The following is a 20,254-nucleotide window of genomic DNA, read 5'->3' on the forward strand; positions in this document are numbered from 1 at the left end:
ACGATTCTTCTTAAAATGATTGAAACAAATTTGAATATATGTTTTGATTGAAATTATCCTTAGTTATGTTTGTTGATTTTATGAATTTTATGAATTCGTACGTAAATTCATGCAATGATATCATAAGTAACTACATACTAACATATTTTTTAGTATAAAAATTCTATCCGGTACTAAAATATTCTTTATTATATAAATACTATCATAAATAACGTGTACAGGATATTATAAATATGGACTCTTAGCAAAGGATTGTCTTGTCATGTTAGGATGAAAAAAAAAAGTAGTTTTAAAATGGATTAAATTAAAGCTAATGATAACTAACATTGCAAAAATACAAAAATAATACTTCTCATTATTGAACATTACTGCCATACTTTAATATATAGAAGTGAAAAAAAAATAAATGAATGTAATAAGCATATAACGATAAAAAAAACTAACTTTTAATGTTTTACTTAATTCCTAGCAAATTTGACCAGTGCTTTAATGTTTATTTAGTTTAGTTATTTAAGTATAATTATATCTATTTATTTGCTTTAGTTATTTGAGAAGAATTTATTATATAAATAAATAGTTTTGAATTGATAAACGAATGCTTAAATGATAAACAAGTATAAAACTCTAGAGAACACGTTTTCAACATATGGTTTACATATGGAAACATTAACTGTGGATAAATGACTCATTGGAAATTTTAACTCTTGGTAATAAAAAAAAAAAAAACTTACTTAAAATCAATTTTTCCTGAAGTAATAGTTCTTAAATATTATTTATTTTGCTATTTTTATTTTTATTGAATATTAAACTTCTCATTCATTCTTAATAAAATAATACGATGATAATGACTAAAATGATGGCTTAACAAAAACTCTTTTTCCTATTTGTTACTTCTCGAAAATTGAAAAATATTCATTACCTTAAAACTTCCCCGTTCACATGAATTTAATATATCCACCAAGTTAATAAAATTCATCTAATAGAAAATGAAGTCAAATTTGGATTTCATGGCGAATATCGAATGCCATTGCTTAAAAAAAAAACACAAAGAAGAAAAAACTTTTGAATTTTTTATAAAGCTTTGCTCTAAAATTGATTAATAACCTTAAAATAAAATCAGGTTGAACAAACTTTTATCATTCAAATTTAAACTTAAATTATTAAATAATGGATCTTCATATTAAAGGTTTAAAATAATGTTTTCAAAACAAGCTTAATTTTAATATCTATTTTTCATGTAAAATTATTAGAATTTATTCTCCATATATCCTTAAAATATGACGAGTGAGTTTCTCTTTTTTTCTTACACAAAAATAAAGGATAATAAAAATTGTATCATTCTTAATAATCAACGGTGTTGACCATTGTCTCTATATATGAAGAAAGAAACATCAAAAGTTACTAAACTAACTATGAAGTTAGAGATGACAAGAGGTCGGATATAGTCTATTTGTAATCCAACTTGTGACAAAAAAAATTCATTCATTACCCATCCATTTATTAGTCGAGTACCTGTTTAAAAAATACCCACAAGCTTTTTAAAACTCGCGAGTACATGTGGATATTCACAAATATTTTAAAAATATATATTTTATAAAATTTTAAAATAAAATTTAAACAAAATTACAAAAGAATATAAAAGAAAATGTAAATTAAATTAGATTTTAATTAAATTCTAATATTAATTAAATTTAATCAAATAAAATGTAATTTCAATTTCAATTTTAATTAAATTTAACTTAATAAAACATAAATTAAATTTTAATTTTAATTTTTGACAATATGATACCTATGAGTACACATAATATTATATCCAAACTCAATCCATTTATAAACATGTATTAACATACTTGTACCTGCGAATAATAAATATCCGTAGATCATGGATATTCATGAATTACAAATACTCTCAAAAAGAGATATTTTGTCATCTATATGAAATTGAGATTACGATTTTCCTATTAATATCTCTTTTAAAAATGAAATCATTAAATAAAGAAACTTCCCATGTATCTTTGTACCAATGCATATAGTCATACATAATTATATATTAAAAAAGTTGAAAAGTAATAAAATTAGTAAGTATAGATTTTTCTAAAGTTTTTTATAGTTTATATTTGTTAGCACATGAAATTGCAAGACCTCTAAATTTAATTTTGTCGAAGTTGTACCAAAATTAAGGATAACTGCAAATATTTAATATTTTGATCGATACATTGATGTTATATATTAAATAAATATATATTTTCATCATTTTTACTAATTAGATCAAGTTTGTTATATCATAGAAAGACATATCTTACACAAAAATGTGACGTTAGTTTGCAACTTTAACATATTAATTGAAGAAATGGAACATGTGTCTCCACTCAAGGAAAAATACATATAATCTTTTTCTCCGTATAATTTGTTATTTGTATATTTAAAATTAAAATTTTAGTATAAATTAATTATATTAATTATTTATTTATTCATTAGGAGAGTATTATGAAGTGGAAGCTGAATATCCAAATATAAAAATATATTCAACTATATAAAATAACTCTATCATTCTATGTTTTGTAAAGTTTGTAACTAATAGCTAAATTTCTTTGAATAATATTATTTATTTATATCATTTGAAAATAATCATCCAAATTAAATAAAAGATATCAATAATAAAATTAGTTTTTAACAATTTTAGAAAAATATAATTTAAATATCGACATTTTACTACTTTGATTTTGTTAAAATAATTTTATATTGGTTAAATTAGTTTCATGCATTTCTTTTATTTTATAAACTGAATAAGGTAACCACTTACCAAACAACTTCTAGTTTAAAAAGATATTTTAAGCTAAAAGAAATTACTAAATTGGTTCTATTTTTTTATAAGTTTTTATTTTCTATTTCAACTTATGAGTGATTTTTTATGTAAAAAAAAGGTGATTGGGTCAAACATATTTTAGATTATTTTCGTGTGTTTATATTGTTACTACATATATATATATATATATATATATATATATATATATATATATATATATATATATATATATATATATATATAAAGTATTAAAGAAAGAAACATTGCATTTGTATAGAGTAATTATATTTTAATACTCTCAATATACATTTAATGAACCTCCATTAATTTTTTTTTATAATCATAAAAAAATATTTTTCAATAATCATCTTTAAAAGTATTGTTTAAGTTTCAAAAAATATTTTTCACTTATATATGATTCTTATCATTATGAATATGATGTGAAATGTACCTCACTTCATACTTCTTTTTTGTGTTTATTTAAATGGTTTGACATAAAGATACTGTTAAACATAATAATAAAAGGGTGATCTTGAAAATTAACGAGTCCAACTAAGTTTGTACAAAACACTTGAAAATTTGAATGGATTGAATTGTACTCACCAAAAGATATCCAATTACAAACGGGTCAAGTTACTCCGATTGAAGTATTGGGACCCGACCCAAGAGTTAGAAGGAGAAAAAAGGAAAAAAAAAAGAAAACGGTGCGTATCAATTGTTCAAACTGAATCGCTTTTGTCAAGCCCTAATTTGAATTTGTGCGCCAGTCCCAAACCAGTGCAGTGAAAATTGTGTGTATCTGCAATGGAGGTTCTGTATTCGAAGCTCTACGACAAGTACACCAAACTCAAGGTTTGTTCTTTCATCAATAACTGACAGATTATTAAGCTTCATTGCTGATCCTTCGTTTTATCTATTGTTGAAGTCCAAGAAACTCTCAGATTTGGATCACCTAAACAAAGAGCAAGAAGTTAAATTCGTGAATTACTTGTCCGGTACGTTTCTTCTTCGTCCCTTTCTGCGTGACTTACCGGAAGAACAACGAACGTGTTATGAATTTCGAAGACTTTGGGTGTTGCAGCTGCGGAAGAGTTGATTGAGCACTTGAAGAGCGAAAAGGAAGAGCTTCTTGGACAAGTCAATGAGTTGAGAACTGAATTGGCTTCACTTAGGCACGTTTTCAAAATGCAGCTTTATTTATTTTTAAGCATATGATTTAGTTCATATGCTGGTCGTAACATCTCAAATTGGTCTTTACATGTAAAAGTTTCTTCAATCGATTCTTACACGTACCTTGTTGGTTTAGTCAGTTTGTCATACTTTGACTGTTAACCTTTTACTTATCCCTAATTCTTAATTTGATCTGCACGTATAGGGACCATATTACAAATGTGTTAAGAATGTATATGGGGATTGATGTTGGCAGGGACCAAACCATTAACGCTTACTAGTATAGGGATTGGCTGAAGAAGTTTTCTATCTTTAGAGACCAAATTGAGAATCTGCAACTCATAAGACTGAATTATGCGATTAACCTTTTCTGTTGTTGATTTTTAAGGAATGTTTTATTTTGTTGGTATACTCAAATTTTTTACTTTAAATTTCAGGGCAGCGAAGGATAAAGAGATTACAAATTGTCAGATGCTTTTGATGGAGGAAAGAGAGAAAAGTGAGACTTTCGATTGCTTTTGTGGTTCTTAAATTTAACTTAAATGCTTGTTAAAAAAATATTAGTATGGATTTTGACAGTTTTTATTTTAAGTTCGTCATGTACATGGACGATGACACGACGACAATAATAATAATAATAATAATAATAAAGTACTTGTTGAAAATAAGATTTCATAGTTTTGAAGTTGAACCTATTTTTCTCTTATTGAAAACATTGTACGTAGTTGGTGGAATATATTATCAGAAGTTGCTTTAATAAATTAATTTCTACATGAATGTGGTTGAATTTTTTTGGTAGCACATTCAATCAGTATATTAAGGAACATATGACTATTAGTGTAATATAGCATAATCCTTTGATTTTGTAATGTTTTCTTTGTTCCCTTTTCACTGGATTTGTTCATTCCATCTTTTCACCCTATGCCTGCAATTTTGGTTTCTGGATCTGTTATTAGTCTTATACTGGACTTTATATATAGACAGTTTGCATTACCTTGTCCCTTCTACTATGACCAAAAGCCTTTTGCCACAATTAGTGTCAGTTTCGTGGATCAAATGATGCCATATTTTCTACTTGGCATTTACTTGAAAGAAAAATTGGCAAATTTCCCCTTCATGCTGGTACTTTGAATGTGGATTCTGTTTCAAGCAAAGTCATAAATATTAGTTAGGTTGTCTGACCCAATTTTTTTTATATTGGGCAGTATTCTTGGCCTTGGCAAAGTGAATCTGATTTTCCTTTCAATGAGCCTTTCATGATTCTTTAAAGTTACATTGTGATTTACTTATTCATCTCAAGAAACAAAGAATATAGTAGTTATTAATATTTCGGACTTGTTTAGATTTGCAACAGAATTTAGTTAGCTAACTTTAGTTTTTAGTTGATTGCTTGAGTCTGAAACTGCTTTAGTTACTTTTCGTATTTTACTGATTAATTCCTTACTGAAAAGGGAATCACGGTGTGTGGTTTACCATTATGATAGCTTACCTAGTTAATCTTTTTGGTTGGAACTTTGACGGGAATCTATATCCGATGTTGGAGTTTGATTATGTTTCATTGCCTCTTTTGTGAATGCAAGTTCACTACAGTATTTCTATGTACCTGTCCTTGAATGTACTTCAATTTCATTTCTTCTTGATGATTTGGTTGTAAACTGAGGCAGATGAAGCTCTTTCTGAAGAAGTGGAAAAGTTTCTAAAGCTTCACCAGGAGAGAACATCTGATTTAAATAATGAGAAGGCTAACTCCAACAACCGCTCATCTATAAGAATGACAAGAAAACGGAAAAGGCAGAATGCTTTGGAGAAAGAAGCAAGGTTTATATCTTTTGAAAATGAAGTTAATTCTGTGGAGACTTGCAAAGAGACTGCTTCTGGTAAGGTGAGAATTTAAAACCCTAAAAATTGATATAATTATGTGCTTATATATATATATATATATATATATATATATATATATATGTATTCGATTTAATTCATTTGGGTGGAAAATGTAATCACTTTAATATGCTGTAAAAAGCTGCTGGAGCGTTGTACCAAGGCTAATGATCATCAATCAGGTTGGTATTAGCACTTGCAATTTGTGCTTTATGTGGGAACCATTTGGTTGGAATTTTGGTACATTCAATGTGTCCTTCATTGCGTTTTACAGGCATTGATTTACAGGAAAGTGGACATGATAACTGGCTCATTCATGTTCTTTTTGAGTATGCACTGGGCATGAAACTATCCATTATTGATCAATCTGGACAAATGTGCCTTTCTGCGCTGCATCAATCGAGTGGTAATTCATAATTTTGGATTGTAACAATTTTTTTGTCTCATTCTTTCCTAGTCTTATTATACATTGTTTCTGAGGTAATAGTTCGTTGGAATGTTCATAATTAAGATTCTGAGTTATAGTGTTTAAATGTGGACATATTTCTGGAATTCTGATGGATTGTTTGGTGGACAAGGCTCAAGAGAAAGTAAGGTAAGGATGACAGCGAAACAAAAATGAACAAAATGGGCATGATCAGCTCTTATCCTGTCCAGTGTGTAAACACACCATATAGTAACATAAATACAAATTGCATACAAATAACAAAAGTACCCTTATAAAGGTACAAATAGGGAGAATTACTGGGTTCCATTTATTTATTTATTTTAAGACAATGATCTAGTTGTGTGATAATCATAAAAACACTGCACGAGAAGAAAGGTGGAGATATTCTGTCATTATCTGTACCTTTGACAGCAGATGACTATAGAATGGGGCTGAGGGCTGAGCTGACAAAACACTCAGTTACCCGTCAAATTTTACTCTTCCTCATTTTCCTGCCTTCTCATGATTTCTCTTTAAATATCCAGATTTTCTTTTTGGGGCCTAAAATAACCATTGTCACTTTTTGGACACTCGTTAATTTTTAACTCTGAATTCAAAGCTATTCTATTCAGTTCAGCACGATCTTTGTTTGATTTGTGGTCCATCTTTTGACAAAACTGATCTGGTTCTCAAGTTCTAAATAAAGTTCTATCCATTCAACGTTTTGCAGATACATGTAACTGCCTGGTTAACATGTTTCTTTTATTTAACCCTGATAGGTTACTCTTTCAGCATATCATGCATTAGCAAATCACCTAGTAATGAGGACGCAGAGCTGCTGTACCATGTCATATCTCTAGGCACATTTGAAAGAGTGGCACCAGAATGGATGAGGGAGGACATCATGTTCAGCCCCAGCATGTGCCCCATCTTCTTCGAAAGGGTATCTCGTGTTACTAAGTTGAACCATTAATGTTTTGTAGCATTGATTCCATTGCCCCCCCATGTGGATTTTCTGTACATATTTCCTGCTTGGAGAGTCCTAAGAGTTATTGCATGTAGATTTGCTTGTTTCTCTCCAGTTCCATTTCCATTTCCTAATCCAGTTCTTAATTCAAAGACTTTGTAAGGTTTTCCAGAAGAGGTTTTACAGAGCTCGTATAGCAGCAAGAGTGTGATTAAGTTATTAAAGGTACTTATATTTCTTCATAGATTAACAGGTTTGATACACATTTTGTCCAATATTTTAATTACAAATACTTTGTAATTTCATTAATTAAAATATATTTTAATTATAAATTTATTTCAATATGCTGTTGGTATAAAAAAATTAAATTTGTTATATTGTTAACCAATCAAATTTTTAAGGCAAATAGTTAGATAAAACAAGGCCAATAATTATACTAGATGATGATGTAAAAAACATTTACACTTCTAGTGATTCGATAACAATATTGTCTTATGAAAATCCATATGTTATTTACCTAAATAAATATTAACAGCATATTTTCTTTAACCATTAATTACTATTATTATAAATTTATTAAAAATTATAATTTTATGGGCCTTATTTTTCAATTATCAAAACTCTTAATTTTATAATTTTCAATATTCAAATTCTTAGCCTCCCCTGCTCTTGGTGCATTAGTTAAAGTGATTTTAGATAAAAAAAAAAAAAGAAATTTGCTATGGTAACCAATTTAACAATTGATTTCGTGTATAAAAATAACTTTTAGTAGATTTTGTTATAGTAACGAATTTCACAACGAACAACAAAATAATTCAAATATAAATCACTATCACTTCAAATTAATTCGTCAGTAAGTACCTGAACTTCTTGAGAAAATTTTAATTAGGCAAAGCAAAATTATAATCAAGTTTTTAATCTTTTATTATTTTTGTAATTGAACCGTTGAAATTTATTTATACTGACTTACGATCTTTAAAAACAAAAATTGCCAATTTTACTAGTTTCAAATCTCAATTTCAAAAATATAGTAGATTGGCTATTTAATTACAATTTTAATTTAAAGGCCTAATCAAAATTTTGAAATAATTAGGAAGCATAACCTGTTAAGCTTAATCATCATCAATTCTACTCCAAAAGACACACACGCTTACTGTTTCTGTCGCCGAAGCACGTCATTGTCGTGACTGTTTGAGCCATGACAAGCTTATACTTTTGCTAGAAATCAATTCCAACGTATTCACGAAAATACCTAATAAAATCAAAATACAGTAATAAGTTAAACCCACGCAAATCAAAATGGGCTTTTGCGAGTGATGAAACGTGAAAACGGATAATCGCGTTTGCGACTGAGGAATGAGTTTCTTGCAGGGAATTATTGATTCCTTTAACTCCATCTTCGTGCCAGATAACAATCACAACACCGCAAATTCTCCTTCTCTTTCTTCTTCTTCTTCTTCAACGGATCCAATGGAAGCTCCTCCTCCTCCTTCCGTTTCGAACGAGCGCGTCGCTTACAAGCTCAAAGGCTACTTCGATTTGGCGACGCAGGAGATCGCGAAGGCCGTTAGGGCTGAGGAATGGGGTTTGGCCGACGACGCGCTTCTTCACTACAGGAACGCACAATCGATCCTCGTCGAAGCTAATTCAACTCCAGTTCCTTCCTACATCACCTCCAGGTTCTCGCTGTTTCACGCCGATCATTTGAGCAAAAGTAGGGTTTGTGGATTCTAATAATATGAATGTTTTGTTGATGGAAACTGTGGCAGTGAACTGCAGAAGGTGCAGTCATATCGTGAGAAGATATCCAAATGGCAGAGTCAAGTTTCTGAGAGATTGCAGACTCTCGGTAGACGAGCTGGTAGCTCATCAGCCAATCAGGTACCCATGTTCTTGGTGTTTGAAAGTTTCTATCCTGTTAAATTAGAATGATCGAGAGTTCTTACTTTATCTTGGTCATAGGATGTTAATTTTATGATTATAATTTATAATGAGCCTTTAATGTTTCTTTTCTTTTCCCTCAAAAAATGTTTACAGAGCACTGCTGCAGTACCGATTAAGCCAGTGGGTACTAGAAAAAACGTGTTACAAAAGCCCCCTCTAAGAACAGGTCAGGTGAATAAAGTTGGAAGCCCAAAATCGAGTCAAGCATCTGGTGCGAATTTTGATACCAAACTAGTTGAAATGATTAACACTGCCATAGTAGATAGAAGTCCATCTATTAGATGGGAAGATGTTGGTAAGAATCTATGCATGTATGCTTCTTTGTTTTATATGTTATCATTTCTTTGATTATTAGTGTGGAAATGCAGCCGGGCTCGAAAAGGCAAAGCAATCTTTAATGGAGATGGTTATTTTGCCAACTAAGAGAAGAGACTTGTTTACGGGTCTTCGAAGGCCAGCCAGAGGTAATGCCTAAGGACCTCACAACATTTTGCTATATATTGGATCGTGGTGAAAATTGAAGTATGAAAATGCCAAATACTGAAATTGTTGAACCCTTTTTGTTCTAGGTTTGCTACTCTTTGGTCCACCTGGTAATGGAAAAACCATGCTTGCCAAAGCAGTGGCGTCAGAATCACAAGCAACATTTTTTAATGTCACGGCAGCTTCCTTGACATCAAAATGGGTTCGTCTCTATCTGTGCGTATCAGTTGGAATTACAGGGTTTTAGGCATAGCGGGAGGAAAAGGAAATAAAACATGCTTAATACATGAATATTTGACAAATGTTATATATTTTTTACAAAATCCTTATTTAGACTAATGCTAGAATAGAATCCAAACTATATAATGAAACAAATCATGAAACATTTCAAAGTATGGAAGTTAATCCCGACCAGGTAATCCTAGATGTTCTAAATTATTCTAAAATAGGGTGAGGTTATTATTGGATAATTTTCGTACATTCTAGCAGTTTCCTTTTTTTTAATCTCATTTATTTCTTCTGTTAATATGTTTAAAGGTTAAGACTTCATTCCATGATTGACTTGTGCTCAATAGGTGGGTGAAGGTGAAAAGCTTGTCCGGACACTATTCATGGTAGCTATATCAAGACAGCCATCTGTAATTTTCATTGATGAGGTATTTCCCTCATGTATAGATATAGAGTTACTGTTCTCCCCATAAGAAATATTACTAGAAAGACATCATAGAAGAATATGTTTAGAGAATAGGGAAAAAATTTTAGCTTGCTTTAAAAGCAACAAACCATTTCAGAATCAGTTTTTCCAGAGTTTTGTTTGATAACTATTTTGAAGTTTTGAACATGTCCAAATGCCCCCTGCTTTTCAATTATTTTGTTTGAAACTTGGTTCACAGCACAATACTAATTGATTTTTTTTTAGAGAAAGAAAATAAGAGAATGTGATGATTTCATATACAATATGTGTCGTGTCATAAATAGATAGATTACGGTTATCCAAAACTTAATTTTCTTTATCAGTGGATAATAATAATTATAATAACAATAATTTATCCACGCACCCCACTTACATCATTTCTAACAATTTTCATTGAATTATCATTCTTAACAGCATAGAGAGCTTGTTTTAAAATTATATGGTTAAGGATCCCTTCTGATAAAAGTTGTATCGGGTATCTTTTATCTTCTAAACTGAAATAGGCTAAATATTTATTAATATTGGTGATGCACATAAGCAATTCCAGTATCTACATTTTGTGAAAGCACTTCCAGTGTCTACATTTTTGGTGAAACAGATTATTTCTTTATCACATTAGTCTGTCCTTCTTTATAAAAAGGAGAATTTACAAAGCAGAAAGTAAAAGGCTATATTTGCATCTCCATTTTTCTTCACTAACAGTGGTCGTTTTTCTCTTAAACTAATAACAGATTGATAGTATAATGTCAACAAGGTTGGCCAATGAGAATGATGCCAGCAGACGATTAAAATCTGAATTTCTTATCCAGTTTGATGGGGTGACCTCCAATCCTGATGATATTGTGATTGTAATTGGTAAGCATTACATCTAAAGATACTTAGTTATTCACTTTCTAAAATCAAGCAAGATTTAGATTTTAGACCTAGTACACACTGGTTTAGTGTTCCTTTGGTAATAGTTGCAGTTGCTGGTCTTAGTTCCCCTTTGGAAAGTGACGATTGATAGTTTAGATGTATGCTCATCTGGGAATGTTGGAATTTGTGACATTCATGTTGTAAAGCCTCAATTTAGTCATCAGAAGTTATGTGTCGTCACATAAGTCTTTTAAAAGCTTTAGTCACCATATTAGTCCCTCAAAGATTTCAAGTGTCATCACATTCGTCCTCCAAAGATTGTTGTCGTCTTATTAGCCCCATATAGATGGGCTTTGGGCTTATTCCAGAAATAGCGGTTTAATCTCATCTGGTGGAACATCATGGTTTAATCTCATCTGGTGGAACATCATGGTTTAATCTCATCTAATGGAACATCATGAGGCCATTACTTCTCTTCTCCCTTTTAAATTCAGCTGAATCTCACATTTGTAGTGTGTTAAGAACAATATTAATTCCTTTCCTAGCTAGCCTGCATTGTAATCTGTCCTAAAAACGTGGCATCTGTATATAATGGGATGCATGCTAGACTGATTTAGGCCATTGTGTATGTGGAATTGCATGTTTATCTTCATACTTTTTTCTTTTTTTTTTATATTACACAATAATGAGTCTGAATATGGATATAAGTGAATACTTGGTCATGTGTCTATGAATATATTAGTCTTACTAAATTCATAAATTCCCTTCTCCTTAATTTAGGTGCGACAAATAAGCCACAAGAATTGGATGATGCAGTTCTTAGGAGACTGGTAAGAATTTCTTTAGTGTCCTATACTGGAAATGTAGAAAATATAATTCTAGAATGTCATGTTGCTCATGTGACATATTGTACAGGGATATAACTTGCTGTTTATCTTTTGCATAATGATTAGTATACCTTGTAATAGGTTAAGAAATGATGTGATCATATCACTCTGTCTTGAATTTTGGTTTTAAAATGGTCATATCATCATATGAAATCGAAACCCATTTGTAGATAATTTTATTTTGCTTGTATACCTTTGTTAATTGCAACATGTCTGTATTTAGTATACGATAAACTTCTATTCTAATAATCAGTATTATCTTGTATATATTGGTTTTATATTTGTAGGGAGTTTCTATTTGCATGTCAATGTGGCATTCATTTGTTTCTTTAACCCAGACTTATGCTCTCTGTTAAGATTCCTCCAACAACATTTCCGAAATGTTTTGTGGAAAACTAGTCTTCAAAAAAAAAATCGTTAGAACATATTGAATTATATTTTTCAAGAGATATGTCATTTATTCCCATTGAAATCTGTGCATGATTGTATGCCATGGATGGACGCTGATTTTAAACTAATAATGATCTTTGAACCACACATGCTGCTTCTCTGCTAACACTTTTTGGGTTTGCTGTTAAATCTTTACTAGGTAAAGAGAATATACGTACCTTTACCAGATGAAAATGTTCGAAAGCTTCTGTTAAAACACAAGCTCAAGGGTCAAGCATTCTCCTTACCTAGTAAGTAATGTGCTCATATTTTATGTTTTATGATACTTCTTTAGATATCTCGGTGGTGCTACAGAGTGTATTTCCTGGTTATTTATTCTTCAATAGGGTAGTTCTGGGTTTACTGTGCCTAGCTTGTACCTTCATATATTCTGGTTTCATCTGAAACTTAATGCCAAATCTGGTCGAATTGATCTAATGCTTATGGTTTGCCAAACAAATACTTGAAAATGCAAAAGTTTTATTACTTGTTAGAGATGTTATTTTCTGTTTGCTTTAAACTTTTGTCATTGAAATCTTCTAGAAAGAAGCTCCAGATTATTATTATTTGCATTGTTCTGCTTTCAACTAAAAGCTTTGGATTTTTATGTTGCAGGTAGAGATCTAGAGAGGCTTGTAAAAGAGACAGAAGGTAACTATTTGTAGCTAAAATACTTGTTTTGCTTCTTCCTAATTTGACTCGTGATGAGAAAGAAATTAGAACAATGATATGTTCTTTTCTTTTTCTCCTTTTTTTTCCCTTTTCAGACTTGCCATAATGTTTGTTATTCTTGGTTTGCAGGATATTCCGGTAGTGATCTGCAAGCCTTGTGTGAAGAAGCTGCAATGATGCCAATTAGAGAGTTGGGTGCTGACATTCTTACTGTTAAGGCTAATCAGGCATGCTATTTGATTTGAATTACTAGATCTTAGATGCAGATTAGTACAATCTTGTAAATGAAAACCTTTCTCTCATTCTTAGAAGTTAACTATTTTAAGTTCTACCAGGTAAGAGGACTGAGGTACGAGGATTTTAAGAAGGCAATGGCTGTAATTAGACCAAGCTTAATCAAAAGCAAGTGGGAAGAGCTTGAGCGGTGGAATGAGGAATTTGGCTCTAATTGAAGTCATGATATTAAACACCATGTGCATGAAATTCGAAGAAAATAAACCAGTGTAGTAATGTGTACATAACTAAAATTAGACAAGACAAAGACATAAAGGTTAGTGGCTATAAAATAGGTGCTGCTTATTTTGTAAATGACTATCCTAAAATCCAATTTAGCTGCTAGCCACACCATGGTTTCCAATGTAGAAACCTTCAAATGGCCTCATTAATCATTTTAACTTTTATTCTTTGTACATCTTTAAGATTACATATTTAGTGATTGTAACACCAATGTCTCCTTCCCCGGGGGGGAAATATTGAAAAGTTTATAAGCATGTCAGCATATGAATTTTGAAGTTGATAAACCTAATTTTGAGAGTTTATTGGACATCATCTATGAGGACAAGTCTTTTTTCAACTTCTGGGGTGTTCCTCTATTTCTTTTATCTTTGGCTGTAACATTTGTTTCATCTTTTTTCAGTTAACTTATAAAATGTAAGTCTCACAACTAAATCAATATTTGTATTTATGTATAAATCGCACAGTTTTGAGGATTTGTTACGCGGAAGAAATTAACAAGCCTAATCCAATTTATTTCATGCTTGAGAGTGGAATAATGGTTTTACTTCCTGCACCCCGACAATTTCTTCGTGCACCCCCACAATTTTCTTAAATAACCATTTTGTCTTCAGTAAAAGTAGCATCCGTGTTACATATTTGAAAAAAAAAATAGAAATTTTTGGAATAAGTTTTAGAATGAGATTTTCAGAAACAACTTTTTAGAGGATTTTTCAGAACGTTTTCAGAAGCAATTTCCAATGGATACTCATACACGTTCACGAAAATGAAAAATGCCTATTTTGGAAGAAAAAGTAATATCTAAAGTGAGAAACCATTATAGTTTAGTCATTCTAGTAATTTTTTTCAAAATTGGCAAATATAAGCACAAGTAGTAAGTGACATATACTTATGCTTCTGGAAAGTCTATTTTTGTGTTTCAACCTTTATGTTAAATTAGCATTCAAAGAATCAAAATTTGATTCATTCCCAATTTTCCTTGCATTCATAACCTATTAACATATAATTGTTTCATTTTAGAAACTTGGCATTATTATTTTATATTGGTGATAGTTTGAACAGACTACACAACCGATTTCATAAAAAAGTATGGTCAAAAAACAAACAAAAACGGTAGAATGGGTAAAAACAACATAAACCTTAATAGTACACATTTTTACTCTTTTTCCTTAAAAAATAAAACTTCACCTTAAAATAATTATTATTTTTTATTTTATATATAAACTTGCTATGATTAATAAATATTGATGCAAATTGTTGAAATTTCAATTTAAATACGATAATATATTTTATTTAAACTTTCATGTGTATTTTAAATATTTGGAACCTATGAGTTTATGCATCATTTTAGTTTTTATCACCATAAATTATAATATTGTGTTTTTGTATATTACTATATTTTTCTATTATTAAAATAATTTATTAATTAAGGCATTTCAAATTTGGTATTAAGCATAAAAACTATATAGATATATCAATACACTTCACACGTCATCCAAATAATAGAATTCTCACCTTATGAATGACTACCCTATCATTATATTAAACGGAAAAAAAATACAAGTACATACAATATTTATACATACATCACATTTTCATGTAATCTTAAATCATTATACTATGACATACATATGTATCTTACTTCCATTCAAACTCATCACATATGTTATATATCGAGTGAAATATTAATAACACATCATTTATTTTCTATTATATTAGTATAATATTCAATTATAATATTTCCATTAAATATCAAAATTGCGAGTTGTATTTTTTTAACCACATACCACTAATTAAAAATCTCAACAAGTTTTAATTAATAAAAAGATGGTGATTCTTATGAAATGAAATCTGATTAATAGAAAATCTAATAAAATAATCGAGTATAATCATTAAAGCAACTACTACTCTTAAGCTATTTTTTAATTTCTTAGATGTAGTTTGTGTATTTTATGTAGGATTTTATTTAAGAAAAGGATTAATAGAAAATATAATAAAATAATTGAGTATTATCATTAAAACAACTATTACTTTTAATTATTTTCTAGATTCTTAAATGTAGTTTGTTTATTTTATGCAAGATTAAAGAAAAGAATTAATTATATTTTTTATTTTTAAACCTTCAATTGAAATTTTGTTTTTACCGTAAACTTTGTATTCATTTCATTTACATACTTTATAAACGATATATGATATCATCGTCAATAACATTAAACCATTTATAATGTAGCAAACAATGTTGTACAGTAAATTAAAATTGAACATCATAGTCACTTGAACATTCAATTTTAATCCATTGTGTAACTTGTCATCGTCATAAATTGTTTGATGTCATTGGTTGTCCAAGAAGTTATACATTCATTCATAAAGTATGAAGATGAAATTGTTACAAAGTTTATGAAAAAGATAAAATGTTGTTGAAAATTTAGGAACTAAAATTATAATTTAACTTTTAAAAATTTAGCATTTTAGTTTTTTAAATAATTTTAAAAAAATCAGTTAAGTTTTATGGTAAAAGTATTTAAAAATGGGTGTTTAATTTGTAGTTTTCTCTTCTTCTTTTTTGTAATTTTATAAAATTTTATGTCAATCCCATTTTAACCGTGATGACAAATTAGCAACCTCGTGACTCATACTATATTTATGCAATCTTTCATAATATATTGCAAAACCCAGTAATAAAGATAACCTCGTAAAAAAACAGTTATTGAACAACTTGTTTAAGCAAAAGGTGATAAATTATATACGTGGATTCAATTGACTTTACAAAAAAGTAATAAAAGTCACAAGTCAAATCAATAAAAAATATAATATAAAATATTTAAAGATTTATACATTTTATAGTAATTAAGAAAAAAAAATATAAAGTAGTAGTCTATAAATATTGTCCTATATAGAAGGAATGCTCAATATAGATGAGACCATTTTAGAGATTTTTAGTTTCAAAGTGGGACTGAATTTCACAATCATTTTTCAAATTATAGAACTATCAAAAAGGAGAAAGGTGATGAAAAATTATATATTTTCAAAACTATATTCATAAATAATTATTATTTAAAAAATATGCAAAAAACTATTTAAAATTAATTTCAGTTAAATATTTTTTTTCAATTTACTTTTTAAAATAGACAAGTAATTCACCACCACTCCAAAAAGACTTGAGAAAATGAACTTGTATGAAAATATTTTTTTCTTTTTCTTTTTTTTATGTTTTCTCTTTCTGGATAATATTTTTAAGAATAAACAATATCACACAATACTACTTTATTTTGATAACTTTTTATTTTCAAGTTAAGAAAAAAGTACTTTGGCACACTATGATTGAGTTAAGTGTAAGACAGCTTCTCATTTTGTATTTATGCCAATTTTGTTAATTCTTTTTTCTTTTACAACCATGTGCTTCAGAATATGCTTTGTATATCTTTTTTATTTGTTTCAAATTCCAAAAGTGACAAAAGAAATCATTATGAGAAACTTCCTTTTCTTTTTTTCAATTCTTTATGCAAACCATTATTGTAATTGCCAATAGAAATCATTAAATTTTTTTCTATGTATTTAATTATGATCAAGTGGTGCTCAATAATATGTTATATATTTGTCATCAACATCACATCAGATTATTATTTCTTAAATGATTTTTTCAATGATTACAGACTTATTATATTAAACATTATTATTTTTTAAAATTTATGAAATTCTTGTATTTAAGTTTTCACTCAAATCGAATTTTTAACATCTATTTTATTTTTATTTTAACGTCTATTTTCCATTGATAACTAAAAGTGACTGGTTAACCAATGAGATAATTGGAAAATAAATGGAATATAACCAAAAATTTAAATAATACTCAAAACACTAAATAGCATTAAAAAATATTATGTATTTATACTTTTTCATATTCTTTATTAAGAGTAGGAACGAAGTTAATAGTGTAAATGTTTTAACGAAAAAATAACAATCACTAATTTCTTTTTAATTATGTCTTATACTAAGGATAAAAAAGAGTATTTTTAATTTAAATACTAAAAGGATGTTTTCTTTAATAATGATTTCAATAAATTTTATTAGTATTGATAATAATAATAATAATAAGTCTGGAAATATATTATAATTTATTAATATAATAGTTGATAACTTTCTTAAGTTAATTATGTGTTATATTTAACAAATATAATAAATAGATATGATGCATTTTGTTATTATACTTACAGAGAGAATGTATTAATTTAAATGAGATAATAGTTATTCAAACCTAATCGTGAATATTATTGTAAAAAAATAAAAGTTAACAAGCAGGTAATATTCATCTTTCTCACACTAGTACACAACTTTTATTACGATTATAACTTTGATTATTTAGTAACGCTTGTTTTATTGTTGCTTCTATTTTATATAAAACTCTTAAATCCTTACTTTTGTTATTCAAATTATTAGGCCTGGTGTAAAGAACAACAAAATAGTGTTTTAGAATTAATAGCGGTTTAAAAATGGTGAGATTCGATTAATATTTTTTATTAAAAATTTTTAGTATAAATAAGATTGTTATACAGTTTCATTATTTTAAATCACATCATCTATTTAAATATTTTTTTTTATATTTTTTTAACTTCTCTCTAAGAGTTTATCCTCTTTGTTCATCTGATTGAAGAACCTGAATAATATGATTGATCCTTGTGGCAAATTCTTCAATTTGGATCGATCAATTATTTGAAGCTGCTTGTAATCGATGATTATTAATAAACAAAATGTTTGCACACTTTTAGTTATAGAAAAACACCATGATCATTCACACCAGCAACCACAAACCATTTCCTCTATCACGATTTCAGTTTACTTATCTAGCCATCAATTTTACCATGGTAAAATATCAAGAGCCTTAAACATGCATTTCAATAACCTTCATTTTCGAAAAAAATAAAATTAAAAACCTTAAACATAAAAATGCTAATAAATTTTGAAAAAATAAATAAATAAAATACGTGTCAATAATGTGTCAAAACACTTGTCATGATATTTGTTAATGATGTAGAAACGTCATTTGTCACACAAGATTATTTTTAACGTCGTCCAAAAATATATGGATCAAAAATAATAATTTTGAAATGATAGTGACAAACAATGAACAAATTTCGATTAGGAATAATTTCCAAATTGAAGTCAAACTTTTGGAGACAAAAACATATTTATTTTCTAAAAAGTTTATGAGTTCAGGTAATAAGTTTTATTGTTTAATTATCATAAATTTTAACTACGTGTGTATCAGTCTCCTCGCTTACATAAATTTAAACAATTTGCTAACAAAATTATTATAGGAAAAAAAAGTGGAATATATTTACTTTATAAATTAAATGTAAAAGTTTATAAATATTACGTGATAACTTTTACAAATTATTTTACAAACAAGCTTATTTTAACTTAAAGGCAAAAATAAAAAACTCAATTTTCTAAAAATTATTTTTTATTTTTTTCTTTTACAAGTACTCCCACAAATATTTGTCCACATATCAAAGGTACCATGCATTAAGGGAATTTCTCTTATATACCATTCTCAAGTAATTAACAAAAAGATGACAACTGTCATATTTTATTGACATTGAAGCTTTTGTGAAGCCAAAAGAAAGCCATAAAAGAAGCCTCATCATGGTAGCATGCATAAGCATGGTGTCATGTCATTGTGATAAATAAGAAAAATATTACAAAAATGGATAATGGTTTTGTTGGGATCAACATGTGAAAAAGTTTTCATGCTTCCATTATCATCATCATCATGTGCATTCCACTCTCTCCATGCTTCTACCATTTCGCATTAATATTTTCTCTTCTTTATTTTAACATTACAATCACTAAAGTTGGCATCATTAGGGTATCTTTTTCTTCCCATGTGTCTCAACATTTCTATATATATTTAATGCATAATTATTCATATTTTGTTGAAGATAGAAAGATATATATTTATATTTAATTATGTGTGCATATTTTAAATAGTGTTGTTAAATTTATATAAAGATTGGAAAGTTGAAGACGTGTGGTAGTTCCTACCTAATGAGGCTATGGTAACTTCACCTTTTATATTTCTAAGTATATGCATAAAAGATTTTTGCATTTTTTTCATAGAAAAGTTAATGTGTTATATAGGATCAGATTTTGCGTACAAGTTACCTCTTAAATATTTTACTCTTTTTTTCATGTCATTCAAAGTTAGAAGTGTATTTTAGAATGATGAATTGCATGGAAATAGTTCAAAGAAAGTGATTTAACTATTTAATCTTATATCAATAATTAAGATAGTCATGCTTAAAATAAAAAGTTAATTATATTTTTAATTCTTAATCATTTTAAGTGTTCATCTTTTTTTTTTTTTAATTTGTGTCAATTTTATCTTACACTTTATAGATAAATAGAATATAACAGTGAACGATGTAAATGTGACAATCGGCGTTTTTTTTTACTCGGTTTTTACATTTTCGAAATATTCTTTCATTTTAATGTACTTTTTAATATCCTTTGTCATATTTTAATTTGGTTAACG

The 20,254-nt window shown here is 28.4% G+C and overlaps 2 protein-coding genes across 3 annotated transcripts; both read left to right on the forward strand.

Moving 5' to 3' along the window:
- The first annotated feature begins 3,501 nt into the window (after positions 1 to 3,501).
- Positions 3,502 to 7,509, forward strand: LOC114183561 (uncharacterized). 2 transcript variants are annotated; one of them, XM_085673153.1, is made up of 9 exons: positions 3,502 to 3,658; positions 3,732 to 3,801; positions 3,888 to 3,978; positions 4,414 to 4,475; positions 5,641 to 5,858; positions 5,997 to 6,036; positions 6,129 to 6,260; positions 6,433 to 6,449; positions 7,061 to 7,509. In XM_085673153.1, exons 1-9 carry the CDS (start codon positions 3,611 to 3,613, stop codon positions 7,139 to 7,141), a joined length of 759 nt encoding a protein of 252 aa, XP_085529279.1. In that variant the 5' UTR covers positions 3,502 to 3,610; the 3' UTR covers positions 7,142 to 7,509. The 2 variants fall into 2 exon arrangements, with proteins under 2 accessions (XP_085529279.1, XP_027926432.1); XM_028070631.2 differs by lacking the exon at positions 6,433 to 6,449.
- A 984-nt stretch (positions 7,510 to 8,493) lies between these two features.
- LOC114186241 (AAA-type ATPase family protein) lies at positions 8,494 to 14,065 on the forward strand. Its single transcript, XM_028074284.2, has 12 exons — positions 8,494 to 8,927; positions 9,018 to 9,129; positions 9,286 to 9,487; positions 9,561 to 9,656; positions 9,762 to 9,877; positions 10,251 to 10,331; positions 11,101 to 11,224; positions 12,005 to 12,054; positions 12,701 to 12,791; positions 13,156 to 13,191; positions 13,342 to 13,439; positions 13,548 to 14,065. Exons 1-12 carry the CDS (start codon positions 8,605 to 8,607, stop codon positions 13,662 to 13,664), a joined length of 1,446 nt encoding a protein of 481 aa, XP_027930085.1. The 5' UTR covers positions 8,494 to 8,604; the 3' UTR covers positions 13,665 to 14,065.
- The last annotated feature ends 6,189 nt before the right edge of the window (positions 14,066 to 20,254 follow it).

The sequence above is a fragment of the Vigna unguiculata genome, chromosome 5 (assembly GCF_037176805.1).
Source record: "Vigna unguiculata cultivar grain cowpea cultivar isolate G323 ecotype 2 chromosome 5, ASM3717680v1, whole genome shotgun sequence".
Classification (NCBI taxonomy): Eukaryota; Viridiplantae; Streptophyta; class Magnoliopsida; order Fabales; family Fabaceae; genus Vigna; species Vigna unguiculata.

What these genes read in the sequence shown, in the direction of transcription:
- LOC114183561 (XM_028070631.2), top strand. Translation starts at nt 3,611, where the DNA reads ATGGAGGTTCTGTATTCGAAGCTCTACGACAAGTACACCAAACTCAAG. An exon ending in ACAAGTACACCAAACTCAAG is followed by an intron (nt 3,659 to 3,731) that starts GTTTGTTCTTTC and finishes CTATTGTTGAAG; the next exon opens with TCCAAGAAACTCTCAGATTT. An exon ending in GATGGAGGAAAGAGAGAAAA is followed by an intron (nt 4,476 to 5,640) that starts GTGAGACTTTCG and finishes AAACTGAGGCAG; the next exon opens with ATGAAGCTCTTTCTGAAGAA.
- LOC114186241 (XM_028074284.2), top strand. Translation starts at nt 8,605, where the DNA reads ATGAGTTTCTTGCAGGGAATTATTGATTCCTTTAACTCCATCTTCGTG. An exon ending in CCTTCCTACATCACCTCCAG is followed by an intron (nt 8,928 to 9,017) that starts GTTCTCGCTGTT and finishes AAACTGTGGCAG; the next exon opens with TGAACTGCAGAAGGTGCAGT. An exon ending in TTACTGTTAAGGCTAATCAG is followed by an intron (nt 13,440 to 13,547) that starts GCATGCTATTTG and finishes AAGTTCTACCAG; the next exon opens with GTAAGAGGACTGAGGTACGA.